The 14,912-nt window shown below is 51.8% G+C and overlaps 1 protein-coding gene across 3 annotated transcripts in view; it reads left to right on the forward strand.

The window, feature by feature from the left end:
- The window catches only part of ATN1 (atrophin 1), a 30,836-nt gene extending 15,924 nt beyond the window's left edge, over positions 1 to 14,912 (forward strand). For all 3 annotated transcript variants that reach the window (XM_080987094.1, XM_080987096.1, XM_080987095.1), the window contains 7 exons: positions 1,249 to 1,362; positions 1,689 to 3,676; positions 5,182 to 5,404; positions 7,155 to 7,872; positions 10,277 to 10,420; positions 12,226 to 12,406; positions 13,940 to 14,912. In XM_080987094.1, the coding sequence (XP_080843220.1) occupies positions 1,249 to 1,362; positions 1,689 to 3,676; positions 5,182 to 5,404; positions 7,155 to 7,872; positions 10,277 to 10,420; positions 12,226 to 12,406; positions 13,940 to 13,973 (3,402 nt within the window). In that variant the 3' untranslated portion in view covers positions 13,974 to 14,912. The remainder of the gene's footprint in view (positions 1 to 1,248; positions 1,363 to 1,688; positions 3,677 to 5,181; positions 5,405 to 7,154; positions 7,873 to 10,276; positions 10,421 to 12,225; positions 12,407 to 13,939) is intronic.

Below are 14,912 nucleotides of genomic sequence, written 5' to 3' on the forward strand. Positions count from 1 at the left end.
AAAAAAAAAGCTGTTTTAGAAATTTCTCCAAAACACCACTTAGATTGTTAAAATAGTTGCTGTTCAAAAATCCTTTTGAGTGAAGTTGTTTTACCCAGCAACTGATTCTTTAGCACCTCTATCTATCTATCTATCTATCTATCTATCTATCTATCTTTCTATCTATCATCTATCTATCTATCTATCTATCTATCTATCTATCTATCTTTCTAACTATCTATCTATCCATCCATCCATCCATCCATCCATCTATCTCTCTCTCTCTCTCTCTCTCTCTCTATCTATTTATCTATCTATCTATATCTATATCTATATCTATATCTATATCTATATCTATATCTATATCTATATCTATCTTTCTATCTATCTATCTATCTATCTATCTATCTATCTATCTATCATCTATCTATCTATCTTTCTAACTATCTATCTATCATCTATCTATCTATCTTTCTAACTAACTATCTATCTATCTATCTATCTATCATCTATCTATCTATCTTTCTTTCTTTCTAACTATCTATCTATCCATCCATCCATCTATCTCTCTCTCTATCTATCTATCTATATCTATCTATCTATCTATCTATCTATCTATCTATCTATCCATCTATCTATCTATCTATCTGTCTGTTGCTTCTTCCTCCTGGATGGAAAAGCCTCACAGTGCTATTCTCAGTGTCAGCACTGTGTCCAAGTGAGAGCAATACAAATTAACAACTGAACAACAATTGCTCCTGTGAGCAAATGCTTTGCAGCACTCAGTTATGCATCCCAGAGTGCTTCCTCTTTGGAGCAATTATTGTCCACTTGTTAATTTGCATTATCTTCACTCTCACAAACATGGATAGCTCAGTCGGTCAGAGTGTGGTCTGATAACGCCAAGGCTGCAGGTCCGATCCCCATATGGGGCAGCTGCACATTCCTGCATTGCAGAGGGTTGGACTAGATGATCCTCAGGGTCCCTTCCGACTCTACAATTCTATGTAATCACTTCTCCTGTGTTCTGTCATCAAGTAACAAAATATGATCACCTGCAAAGCCTCACAATCCCTTCCCGTTCTCGTCCCGAACTTTGAACGATGGGATCATTCCTTGGATTAGTACAGGAAGCAGTTTCAGCTAGTCTAGCATGCACATCAAGTTACATTATATTTTCCACAGTTAATAGAAGGCAAAAAACCAAACAAACGTACATTGCAAAACTTGGGGAAGAAATTTCTAACCGGGCTTCTCTCTGCCTTGCAGAAGGGTCGGGTGGAGGAGTCCATGGCCCCTAAAGGAAGCAAGCAAAGCCGCCCAGAGGAGATATCGGAGAGCGAAGGAGAGGACACCAATGCCCCAAAGAAAACTAAAACCGAGGTGGGGCTTCCCTGGCCACAGGCCTCCTCTCCCTGCGTGCCCCAAACACCTCCTGAGGTGTCTTGTCCCAGGTCCTTCTAAGGCTGTTCCTGCCTTTCCTGTGTTCACCTATTTCCTGTGCTCACCTGTGCTAGGTCCAGCTACCTGGCTGATGTGCTTCCATACCTGAGACCTCACCAAGCCACAATGGCTGCAGGTTCTTCCTGTGTGAGCAAGGCATACCACCCTTGGAGAGCCCAAATTTGCTGTGCACCCAAATTCTCCCTCTGGGACCCTCCCCCTTGTGAGACCCTCTGCTCAACCTGTGACTCATCTTTCCACTCCAGGAGCTGCCGAGGCCTCAGTCTCCCTCGGACGTTGACAGCCTCGACGGCCACAGCTTCAACGATGAGACAAGCAGCGACCCTCGCGACATCGACCAGGACAACCGGAGCACCTCGCCCAGCGTCTACAGCCCTGGCAGTGTGGAGAACGACTCCGACTCCTCCTCAGTGCTGTCCCAGGGGCCGGCCCGCTCCTACCACCACCCCCCACTCTTCCCCCAGAGCCCCTCTCCTGCCCCCCTGGCAGAGGGCCTAGCTCGCCCACCAGAGCCAAACTTTGGCCTGGCAGGGGACGTCCATCCTCCGGGCCCTGCCGGCAGTTACCAGCCGCAACTTGAGGCCCAGGCCTCAAGGATTTTCCAGTCACAAGCCCCGCCGCCTCCCACTCTGTCTGCCAATTCCTCTTCTTCCTCGTCCTCACCTTCCTCCTCTACCTCCTCCTCCTCCTGCACGACCCACGTCCCCCTCTACTCTGGCGCCAACGTGGTCCAGATGGGGCCCAAAGCAGTTGGCACAGGGCCAGGCCTCCCCACGCCAGGCGGGCGAGAGCAAGCCCTTGGCACCAAGCACAACCCGCCCCCGACAACCCCCATTTCCTTGGCCCCGGTGGCGGGGGGCCTGCCCCCTCAGAAAACCCCTCCGAACAACTCCCCCTCGGTGCTCCCTTCCTCCGCGGCCGCTTTCCCCCATGTCCTTGCCAACCTGCCTCCGCCGCCCGCTCTGAGGCCCCTCAACAATATGTCGGCCGCCTCCAGCTCCCCGGGGGTGGCGGGGCAAGCGCTGGGCGGGCACCTCCCGCCCCCCCACGGGATGGGCCAGGACAAGTCGCCCGTCCCTTCCCGCTACCCCTACGCCCCCGCTCCGCCCCCGCCCAGCTCTTCGGCCGCCCAGTACGCTCTGCCGCCCCCTTCCCAGGCCCTCCCCAGCTACAGCTCCTCCTACGGCCACTCTTTTCCCCAGCCCAGCAGCCTCTCCGTCGCCAGCCAGCCCCCCAAGTACACCCAGCCCTCCATGCCCTCCCAGCCAGTGTGGAGCCAAGGGCCGCCGCCCTATAGCCGCCCCCTGGGCAACGTCGGCTCACACCCTCCAGCCGCCTTCCCAGGTCAGGCTGCCCTGCACCAGCAGCAGCACCAGCATCACAGCCATGGCAGTGGTGCGGGGGGGCCGGCAGCGGCTGCAGCAGCCCCCCAGGCCCCTGGAGGGTATCCCCACCCATTGGAGCCAGGCCCGCACCACCCGTCCCACGCCGCCTATGGCCTCCGCCTCTACCCACCCCACGGCCATGCCACGTACAGCCAGGCCCCCTCTGCGGCTTCCTCTTCCGCCGCCTCGTCCTCTGCCTCTTCTTCTTCTTCTTCCACCACCTCCTCTTCTTCCTCCTCCTCTGCACCCCAGGGAACGTACCCGGGAGTCTGCAGCCACCCCCAGGGGCAAAACACCACGGCCTACTCATTCCCACCGCCACCACCGCCTTCGCCTGCCCACGGAGCCGGACCACCGGTCACCTCCGCCTCCGCCACCCTCTCCACCGTCATCACCACCATGGCCTCCGCCTCAGCAGCACCCTACAAGACGGCGTCGCCCCCTGCGGGGCCCCCCTCAGTAACCCCCTATGGGAAGCGGACGGCCTCTCCGTCCCCCACCTTCCAGCCCCCGGCCCCCTACAAGCCGGGCTCCCCTCCTTCCTCCTCCTCCTCCTCTTCCTCAGCGTCCTCATTCCGTGCTGCCACCCCACCGGGGTACAGGCTGGCCTCTTCCCCGGCAGGCGGGGGCTACAAGGCCCCCTCGCCGGCCCCCGTGGCCCCCCCAGCTGCGGGGGGTATGCCGGCCCCTCCCCCTCCCTTGCCCCCGCTGCCCCTCAGCGCAGCGCAGATCAAGCAAGAGCCTTCCGAGGAATATGAGCCCCCGGAGAGTCCGATGCCCCCCGTCCGGAGCCCCTCGCCAGCCCCCAAGGTGGTGGACGTGGCAAGCCATGCCAGCCAGTCTGCAAGGTGAGGAAGGAAAGGGAGCCAGGGACAGGGTGGAAGGGAGAGGAATGGGGGAGAGATGGGGTAAGGATGAGCGGGAAGGGTTCAGATATCTCAGAGCACATAGCATGGTACCTCTGGATGTGAACGGGATCCGTTCCGGAGCCCCGTTCACATCCTGAGTAGAACACAACCCGCATCTGCGTGTGTGTCACAATTTGTTGCTTCTGCGCATGCGCGTACCGTCATTTTGAGCGTCTGCGCATGCGCGAGCGGCGAAACCTGGAAGTAATGCTCAAACTGAAGCATATTTAACCTGAGATATGACTGTAATAAAAGAAGTTCTGCCATTGGGCCTGCACTGTGTGTGAACCGCCAATCCAAGCGCAGCACCTTAGCCACCTTCTGGTGGTTTTGCTCTCAATGGCCAAAGTGGTCCCCTGCCTTCTTCTTACAAAGCAACTGGATAGAATAATGCCTACATGTTTCCACTTTAAGTAGCATGGGACTAGACCCTTCCTTTTGGTTTCAGTGAAATACAGTCGTACCTTGGATCCCAAACGCCTTGGTACTCGGACGTTTTGGCTCCCTAACGCCGCAAAGCTAGAAGTGACTGTTCTGGTTTGTGAACATTCTTTGGAACCCGAATGTCCGGCGTGGCTCCCACGGCTTTTGGTTGGCTGCAGGAACTTCCTGCAGCCAATCAGAAGCCACACTTTGGTTTCTGAATGTTTTGGAAGTCAAACGGACTTCTGGAACGGATTCCGTTTGACTTCCAAGGTCGAACGTGTATTAAAAACCTGGAAATGTGCCCCAGAGACTTCCCTGTGCCTCGGGGCTGTAGGATGAGCCTTGGAAAATCTCAGAAGCCAGAATTGGACTTTTTGTGGTTCAAGTGGGTGGCAGTTTTCACTAGCGCCCCACAACATTCCTTGCTTTCCTCATCCCCCACCAACACTAGTGGAAACAGAATAAAGTATGCAACAACAAAAGAGAGAGAGAGAATTCTGCCTATTGGCTTCAATGACCTAATTCACACAGATTGGAGAAATCATATATATTTTTGCTTGAGAAATTAGGGAGCAGGATCCATGAGGGGCATAGTCTGGGGAGGCAGAATGGCATAGGGAAGAATCCCAAGAGGCTAGCTAGAGAGGCATTTGCCCCCCCCCCCTTCCTGGGTTTTGGAGGATTCAGATACAGTTGGACCTTGGTTTTCGAACAGCTTAGTTCTCAAACGTTTCGTCTCCCGAACGCCGCAAACCTGGAAGTGACTGTTCTAGTTTGCGAACTATTTTTGGAAGCCAAACATCCGACGGGGCTTCCGCGGCTTCCGATTGGCTGCAGGATCTTCCTGCAGCCAATCGGAAGCCGTGATTTGGATTCCGTTCGGCTTCCAAGGTATGGCTGTATATACATGCTATTTTCCTTTGAAGGCATATTTCTCAGTTGTCCTCACCACTTTTGGCCTTCCCTCCTTCTCCGTTTTATTTGGGCGTTGATGCCTTCTTCCTTCTTCCCTTCCACAGGTTCAATAAACACCTGGATCGCGGCTTCAACTCCTGCTCACGGACCGATCTCTACTTTGTACCACTGGATGGCTCCAAGCTAGCTAAGAAGCGGGCAGATCTTGTGGAGAAGGTGCGCAGGGAGGCTGAGCAGAAGGCCCGGGAGGAGAAGGAGCGTGAAAGGGAGCGAGAGCGAGAGAAGGAGAGGGAGAGGGAGAAAGAACGGGAGCTGGAAAGAAGTGTGGTAAGTACTGGTGCTGGAGCCCCCGTTTCCCAGTTCAAAGGGTAGGGAACTGCCAGGTTTCCACCAGTGATGAGAAGAACCAATGTTGGACAGAACAATGGTGTAGTCAACATGGTGGTCTGGTGCCAAACCTGACGAATGAATGGCCTGACTTGGGACAAGGCCTTTTCAGTTATGCCTGTAACTGTCATGGACCAGTTGGACGCTGAGGAATGGTGGGAGAAATCAGCTGGGAACCCCCCAAGCAGAGAAGGCTCAGAGTCCGGAGATTGGTGGTGGGACAATGATGAGTGGTCAGAGGAAGAAGGTGGGGAAGAGGAGGTGGAAGCTGAAGTGGTCACAGGGCTTAGTGAGCGGGGAGAGTCTGTGGCAGAGAGAAGTCCAGAATAAGAGGCAGAAGCTGAAGCAGGAGAGGAGAGAGGTCAAGAGGCAGAGATGAGTCCAGCTGGTGAAGAGTCACGGGTGTCTCTCCCTCCTGCTACAACAAGCGCTCCCAGAACCAGAAGAGGCATGAAAAGGGCAGAGGAGAGGTTGACTTCACGCAGGCGCAGTATCTGATTGCTTGTGGGGGGGAGACCCAGAGAGGAGGGGACTTAGGCAGCTGTGAGGAGGCAGGGACCTTCAATCTCAGCAAATGCTTCATGGGGGCAAGCCCTACTGGAGACGAGTTGATCTGCTCATTAGGCCTGACACTCGTGTCAATCATGTTTTTGCCAATAAAGAGGTAATTCCCAACTTGCACAGTGTGATTTACTTCTGGCTCGCTTCTGACAATAACACAGGACCCCTTGCTGCTAATGAAAAGGAATGTAGCTCATTGAGAAGTGTTGTGTACAGGTGTATTTTGATGCATTGAATAGAATGAAAGTTTATGAGTCATGGCAGAGGGGAGAGCACGTGTACAAATTCAACACTTTGTTTTGTTAATGTCGTTAATATTATTTTATAGCTATGAATGTTGTACTTCAATGTTTATCTTATTTTTAGTTGTTTTGTCAATAGTGTTACATAGATGGTAATTGTTTGATTTGGGATTGTTTTACTGATGATTTGTTAAGTACAGTGGTACCTCGGGATAAGAACATAATTAGTTCTTGAAGTCCGTTCTTAACCTGAAACTGTTCTTAACCTGAAGCACCACTTTAGATAATGGGGCCTCCTGCTGCTGCCGCGCCACCGGAGCACGATTTCTGTTCTCATCCTGAAGCAAAGTTCTTAACCCGAGGTACTATTTCTGGGTTAGCGGAGTCTATAACCTGAAGCATATGTAACCTGAAGTGTATGTAACCTGAGGTACCACTGTATTCCATACGATTCATGCTGTACAGTGGTACCTCAGGTTACATACACTTCAGGTTACATACGCTTCAGGTTACAGACTCCGCTAACCCAGAAATAGTACCTCGGGTTAAGAACATTGCTTCAAGATGAGAACAGAAATCACGCAGTGGTGGTGCGGCGGCAGTGAGAGGTGGTTATCTAAAGTGGTGCTTCAGATTAAGAACAGTTTCAGGTTAAGAACGGACCTCTGGAACGAATTAAGTTCTTAACCCGAGGTACCACTGTATTTGTGATGTTCCATTATGTTATTTTTATCTGTTGTTTGTAAGCCGCTTTGGGGTTTATTTGAATCAAAAGCTGCATAGAAACAGAATCGATCAATCAATCGAACATGCTTTGGGATTTCTTTGACTAAAAAGTGGCATAGAAACATAATCAATCGAACACGCCTCTCTCTGGTCTTTTGCAGAAGGTGGCGCAAGAAGGCCGCGCAGTGGAGTGCGCCTCCCTGGGGCCCGTCCCTCACCGCCCGTCGTTTGAGCAAGGCAGCGCCGTTGCCACTGTCCCCCCCTACCTGGGCCCCGACACGCCGGCGCTCCGCACCCTCAGCGAGTACGCGCGGCCCCACGTCATGTCCCCCAGCAACCGCAACCACCCCTTCTACGTCCCGCTGGGCGCGGTGGACCCCGGGCTGCTGGGCTACAACGTGCCGGCCATCTACAGCAGCGACCCGGCCACCCGGGAGAGGGAGCTGCGAGAGCGGGAGGCCCGCGAGCGAGACCTCCGGGACCGCGACCTGCGCGAACGCCTCAAGCCCGGCTTCGAGGTGAAGCCCGCCGAGTTGGAGCAGCTGCACGCCGTGCCCAGCGCCACCATGGATCCTTTCCCGCGGCATGGGGGGCTGGCTCTGCAGGCCGGCCCAGGCCTGCACCCCGCTTTCCCTTTCCACCCGGGGCTGGGACACCTGGAGAGGGAGCGGCTAGCGCTGGCAGCCGGCCCTGCCCTGCGGCCCGACATGTCCTACGCCGAGCGACTGGCGGCTGAGCGGCAGCATGCTGAAAGGGTGGCCGCCCTGAGCAACGACCCCTTGGCCCGGCTGCAGATGCTCAACGTGACCCCCCATCACCACCAGCACTCCCACATCCACTCCCATCTCCATCTCCACCAGCAGGACGCCATCCACGCAGGTGAGGAGCGGGGCTTCTCTCTCCAACTTGCCTTGGCATCACTTTTAAGTATGGTCCTTAATCATAATAATTACATAATTTCTAGGCTATGCATCTGACTGGGTTGCCCCAGCCACTCTGGGTGGCTCCCAGCAAAATATTAAATGAAATATTAAACATTGAATAAACAAAATATTGAAAGCACAGGCCCCTAGCGATATCGAGGACCTTCACAGTGGTATAGCAGCAGCAATACCAACAACAACATGGATGATGATTTGGGGCACATTTCCAGGTTTTTCATATTTCATTGAAACAAAAAGGGAAGTCTCTAGTCCCATGCTACTTAAAGTGAAAATTGTTGTTGTTGTCTAGTCGTTTAGTCGTGTCCGACTCTTCGTGACCCCCTGGACCAGAGCAGGCCAAGCCCTTCTGTCTTCCACTGCCTCCCACAATTTGGTCAAACTCATGCTGGTGGCTTCGAGAACACCGTCCCACCATCTCGTCCTCTGTCGTCTCCTTCTCCTTGTGCCCTCCATCTTCCCCAACATCAGGGTCTTTTCCAGGGAGTCTTCTCTTCTCATGAGGTGGCCAAAGTCTTGGAGCCTCAGCTTCAGGATCTGTCCTTCCAGTGAGCACTCAGGGCTGATTTCCTTAAGAATGGAGAGGATTGCAGTACATGGGACTCTCAAGAGCACCATAATTCAAATATGTAGACATTATTATTTCTAGTTGCTTTGTAAGACAATTTGGGCGGCTCCCAACAAATAAAAGCATAATAAAACATCAAACATTAAAAACTTTCCTGAACAGGGTTGCCTTCAGATGTCTTCTGAAAGTCAAGTAGTTGTTTATCTGTTTGAGATCTGAAGGGAGGGCATTCCACAGGGAGGGTGCCACTTCTGAGAAGGCCCTCTGCCTGGTTCCCCAGAACTTCACTTATTGCAGTTAGTTCGAGCCCCACGTTGGGCAAAATATTCCTGCATTGTAGGGGGTGAGCCTAGGTGACCATTTGGGTCTCTTCCAGCTCATGATACAGTGACGGGCCTCTGTTCTGGCTGTGCCATTTCAGCCGGCGGGGCATGGAATTCTTACATGAATGAACGCTGTTGCATACAAGATAATCTCCTGCACATGGGAAACTGGTGTGTGTCACATGGGACTAGAATCATTCTACCTGATGTATCTTCTGAGCGATGGGGATTTTTGCGCTTAGAGCAGCAGTCAGTTGTGAGAACCCCCACCTTCTGTCTGAAAGGTACAACCCGAACATGGGTTTGGCGCCTCACCTAGAAGTTAAGCTTCAAGGAACTGTGCTGTCCTTTATAGCCTGGAAGTGCCGATTAATTAATTAATAGTCTGTGTATTTTCAGCCTGTTACAGGCTTTGACTGCAAGTTGAAAGACGAACTCTTGAGACTCTGCTTCCCTCTTTCTTATCTGTGGACTTTTTCTGCAATCCAAATTTTGCAGAGAAATGCTGGGTTCTGCCACTTGAATACTGTTATTCAAATCAAGTAAACGTCCAGGCAAAATTGTTGCTTATTTTGCATATTTCATTCTGCTTTTGCTGGTCAGGGAGGGAAAATGAACTCTGAAGTACTAAAGTCTCTGGACATAACCTCTGGACATTTTATTCAGTCACTCTTTGGGGGCTCTGTGATGTCCTACTTGTATTCCTATCTTTGCATGCGTAAAAGCTAGAACCTTGTTGAGATTCTCAGGGATCTGGTTACATGAATCAGGCCCCTTCAAGAGAGGAAGAGGAGTGGTATGAATGTTAATGTGAGCAATGACGTCCAGCACCTCGTATCATCTCAGCTGCAAATTCTCTCTGTAGCTGTAGATATTATGTTGTGAACTGCCCCGAGATCTATGGGATGAAGGACGGTAAACAAATTTAATAAATAATAATAATAATAATAGCTGTTTTTCTCAGTGGATCCAATACCCATCTGCAATGTGTGGGTAATACCTGTCTACCTTACAAGGGTGTTCAAAGATTACTGAAAAAATGGCACATAAATGCTAACATACAATTTAGCCTGAATGCAAAAAAAATCAGGAACAAATTGTATTTGAATTTACAGTCGTATCTCGGAAGTCGAACGCCTTGTGACTCGAACGTTTAGGCTCTCAAACGCCGCAAACCCGGAAGTGAGTGTTCCGGTTTGCAAACGTTTTTGGGAACCCAAACGTCCAATGTGGCTTTTGCAGCTTCTGATTGGCTGCAGGAACTTCCTGCAGCCATTCGGAAGCCACACCTTGGTTTCTGAACGTTTTGGAAGTCGAACGGACTTCTGGAACGGATTTCGTTCGACTTCCAAGGTAGGACTGTATTACATATTACACAGAGCCTTTTTTTCTGCTGTTGCTCTCTATATCCCATGTCACAAGCTAACTGTTTACAATCTCCATTTCCTCAGCTTCCGCCTCCGTTCACCCTCTTATCGATCCACTGGCTTCTGGGTCACATCTCACCCGGATACCCTACCCAGCTGGTACCATCCCTAATCCACTCCTTCCTCACCCACTGCATGAAAATGAGGTGCTGCGCCACCAGCTTTTTGGTAAGATCTCTGTCAGGGATGGGGGGCGGCAGCATAGAGGCAAAGGCAGCAGCAAGATTTGGGAGCAGGGAAGAGAACTGGCAGAACGAAAGCGGGAGTGTGAGAAAATGGATTGAGTGTGGCCGAGAGCATAGGTGCATGCGTGGAACTGCAAAACAACTGTGAATCAAAAGCAAGGATCTGATTAGGGAGCAAGGGAAGAGCTCTTGGATAGTAGGATAATAGAATCTGGGGGTCTGGTCTTTGCAGAAATATTATGTGCTCTTTCACACCTTCTTCTGCTGTGGGTCCTTCTCTTATCCTTTTATTTATGGAAATAAGACAGGGAAGTGTGCAGGCAGCATTTTCTCTCTCTAACCAATGGTTTAGGTAAAGGGACCCCTGACCATTAGGTCCAGTCGTGGCCGACTCTGGGGTTGCGACGCTCATCTCGCTTTATTGGCCGAGGGAGCCGGCGTACAGCTTCCGGGTCATGTGGCCAGCATGACTAAGCCACTTCTGGCAAACCAGAACAGTGCACGGAAACGCCGTTTACCTTCCCGCTGGAGCAGTACCTATTTACCTACTTGCAGTTTGACGTGCTTTCGAACTGCTAGGTTGGAGCAGGGACTGAGCAACGGGAGCTCACCCCGTCGTGGGAATTCAAACCGCCGACCTTCTGATCGGCAATTTCTAGGCTCTGTGGTTTAACCCACAGCGCCACCCGCGTCCCGTAACCAATGGCTTACTGAGAATATAAATCTGCTCCCAGCTTACAGGGTTGCAGCCAATGAATGCCAAGGCACCGTGACAACCGACAAGCACGCAGGAGATTATTTTTAATTACATTAGAATGTGTTTTGTTACTGTTATTTGATAAAGGGAAGAATCTTCAGCTTGCAGGCCCTTGGGTCAGACAGGTGCAAACTGAAGGAGACCAACTGCGGATTTGAGCTGGGGCACTGCTTCAGCTCTGTAAGGCAAAAGAAGTGAGCGCAGAGCAAGGGCTGGGTGGCTCACGGGCAGAGCAACTGCTTGGCATGCAGAAGGCACTAGGTACAACCTGCGCAGCATTTCTAGGATGGGGTTTGGATTTGGATTTGATACCCTGCTTTATCACTACCCGAAGGAGTCTCAAAGCGGCTCACATTCTCCTTTCCCTTCCTCCCCCACAACAAACACTCTGTGAGGTGAGTGGGGCTGAGAGACTTCAAAGAAGTGTGAATGGCCCAAGGTCACCCAGTAGCTGCATGTGGAGGAGCAGGGAAGCGAACCCGGTTCCCCAGATTACGAGTCAACCGCTCTTAACCACTACACCACACTGGCTCTGTGGGAGAGGCTCCTGTCTGAAAGCTTTAGAGAGCTGTTGCCCGATGCAAAAGAAGGTGGCAAGGCAGCTTGTCTTATATACAGAAGAGGGAACGAGGGCAGACACACCTTTTCTCAGCCCTCCGCGGCAAGCGGCCTCTGCTGCTGAAATTCCGAGAGCCAGTGTGGTGTAGTGGTTAAGAGCGGTGGACTCATAATCTGGTGAACCAGGTTCGCTTCCCCGCTCCTCCACATGCAGTTGCTGGGTGACTTTGGGCTAGTCACACTTCTCTGAAGTATCTCAGCCTCACTCACCTCAAAGAGTGTTTGTTGTCGGGGAGGAAGGGAAAGGAGAATGATAGCCACTTTGAGACTCCTTCAGGTAGTGATAAAGCGGGATATCAAATCCAAACTCTTCTCCTCCTTCTTTTGTGCCGCTGCTAAAGGCAAAGAACCCATGCTGTTCACCATGATCACCCCTAAATGTGACTTGTCCTTGTTTTGTTCTGTGGCTCCAGCTGCCCCCTACAGAGACCTGCCAGGCTCTCTCTCGGCTCCGATGTCGGCAGCGCATCAGCTCCAAGCCATGCATGCACAGTCAGCAGAGCTCCAGCGCCTGGCCCTGGAACAGCAGCAGTGGCTGCACGCCCACCACCCTCTGCACGGAGTGCCGCTCCCCACCCAGGAGGATTACTACAGGTGAGTGGCTTCTTTGGGCGGGGGCGGGGGGGCAACAAGTTTGGTTTGGCACTAGCATGAAGGGACCAGCAGGGATCCCAAGAGCAGAATTGTTAAGAAGCTGCCTGCTCCCAGACACAACAGCTTCCAATCTTCTCCTTAATACAGTGGTACCTCAGGTTACATACGCTTCAGGTTACAGACTCTGCTAACCCGGAAATAGTGGTTCAGGTTAAGAACTTTGCTTCAGGATGAGAACAGAAATCGGGCTCCGGCGGCGTGGCGGCAGCAGGAGGCCCCATTAGCTAAAGTGGTGCTTCAGGTTAAGAACAGTTTCAGGTTAAGTACGGACCTCCGGAACGAATTAAGTACTTAACCTGAGATACCACTGTATAGGTTTCCAAAGTGTGTTTCAGTGTTTTGAAAGTCCTTCCTGTTGCCGCAGGGCCCTAGTGATATTGAGAATGTTTACAGTGGAATAAGAATAAGAATGATATGCCACTTTGGACAGCTTCCAACAAGTACTGGCCTCGGTCCAGTATATCTGAAGGAGCGTCTCCACCCCCACCGTTCTACCTGGACACTGAGGTCCAGCGCCGAGGGCCTTCTGGCAGTTCCCTCACTGCGAGAAGCCAAGTTACAGGGAACCAGGCAGAGGGCCTTCTCGGTAGTGGCACCCGCCCTGTGGAACACCCTCCCATCAGATGTCAAAGAGAACAACAACTACTAGACTTTTAGAAGACATCTGAAGGCAGCCCTGTTTAGGGAAGCTTTTAATGTTTGATGCATTACTGTATTTTAATATTTTGTTGAAAGCCACCCAGAGTGGCTGGGGATTATTATTATGAAGCATAATAATAAATAATCAAACATTAAAAACTTCCCTATACAGGGCTGCCTTCAGATGTCTTCTAAGAGTCAGGTAGTTGTTTATTTCTTTGACATCCGATGGGAGGGCCATTCCACAGGGCGGGCGCCACTACCAAGAAGGCCCTCTGCTTGGTTCCCTGTAACTTCCCATCTTGCAGTGAGGGAACCACCAGAAGGCCCTCGGAGCTGGACCTCTGTGCCTGGGCTGGATGATGGAGTGGAAACGCTCCTTCAGGTATGCAGGGCCAAGGCCATTTAGGGCTTTTAAATGTCAGCCCCAACACTTTGAATTGTGCTCGGAAACGTACTGGGACCCAATGTGGATCTTTTAGGACTGGTGTTATATGGTCCGGGCGGCCACTCCCAGTCATCAGTCCAGCTGCTGCATTCTGGACTAGTTTCTGGGTCACCTTCAAAGGTAGCCCCATGTAGAGTGCACTGCACTAGTCCACGCAGGAGATAACCACAGCATGTACCACTCTGGCAAGACAGTGCGTGGGCAGGTAGGGTGTCAGCCGGCGTACCAGATGGAGCTGGTAGACAGCTGCACTGGACACAGAAGAAGGCTTCTAATGGAAACTGACAAGATTGCCTTGAAATGAGCAAAATAAAAGGCGCACGTTTGTGGTGTTTTGTTCACTCTTTCTTCTCTGTTTCTCCCCTCCCCCTTGCTCTTCTCCCCAGTCACCTGAAAAAAGAAAGCGACAAGCCCCTCTAAGCAGATCCCATTCCCCATGGCGACGTCATTGACACTCTTGGTGCTGCTGCTGCTTCTGAGAGAAAGAAAGAGAGAGGAAGAGAGGAAGATTTGCCAACCAAACCCTGGAAGCTGCACAGTGACACAACTTCTAATGTCGTTTAATGGGAGAGGGACGAAAGCAGGCTGACCCCTGGCGGGAGGGGGGGTGGCGAAAGGGGAAGGACAAGCGGGGCGCCAAACACCAGACAAGGATTTCGAACCTGTGGCTAAATGTGCCCTTGTATCCTGTAAGCAAAGGTATATAAACCATCGTGCATCTATTTTTCTGCCCTCCCCACCCCACCCCCTGCAATCCTCGGGCAAATTGTGGCCAGTCAGCAGGAACTTCGGAAGGCATGGTGGGAGTCTCCAAAAGCCCCCTTCCTCCATGCCTTGACGCAGGAGAGAGTCCAGAAGACTCGCGGGACGTTTCAAGAAGGCATGGCCACGTTCTTGCTCAGCCCCCCGAGAGATGGGGGCCGAGCCGAGAGGTGCAAAGCGCCACAGGACTGTTCCAAGAGGGCAGCTGCCGTTTTTCTTCGTATCCATGCCTAGAGGGAAGGAGCACTGACGAGCTGCGGGACTGTTTGAAGGATGGCAACTGCCCGTTCCCCTCCCATCTCATGGGGGTGAGGAGGGCGGAGGTGGATGCAGCCGAGTGACGAAAAAAAGCACGTTTGGGACTTTCCACAATGGCAGCTGCCCCTTTCCCCCTCCACCCCCTTCCAGTTGATGTACTTTTAACTCATGCACATTCTGTTAGACGTGGCGGTTTTGCGTAGCAATTTGTGGTTCCTTGATCTCCCCGTGTGTGTGTCTAATCTCACGGTTGTATATCTTGATCTGTCCTCATATATATTTACATAAGAACATTAAAAGATGCCCAACTATGGGAGGAGAATCTCCCTACACACCCAA

The sequence above is a fragment of the Podarcis pityusensis genome (assembly GCF_964106645.2).
Source record: "Podarcis pityusensis genome assembly, chromosome: 17".
Lineage (NCBI taxonomy): Eukaryota > Metazoa > Chordata > Lepidosauria > Squamata > Lacertidae > Podarcis > Podarcis pityusensis.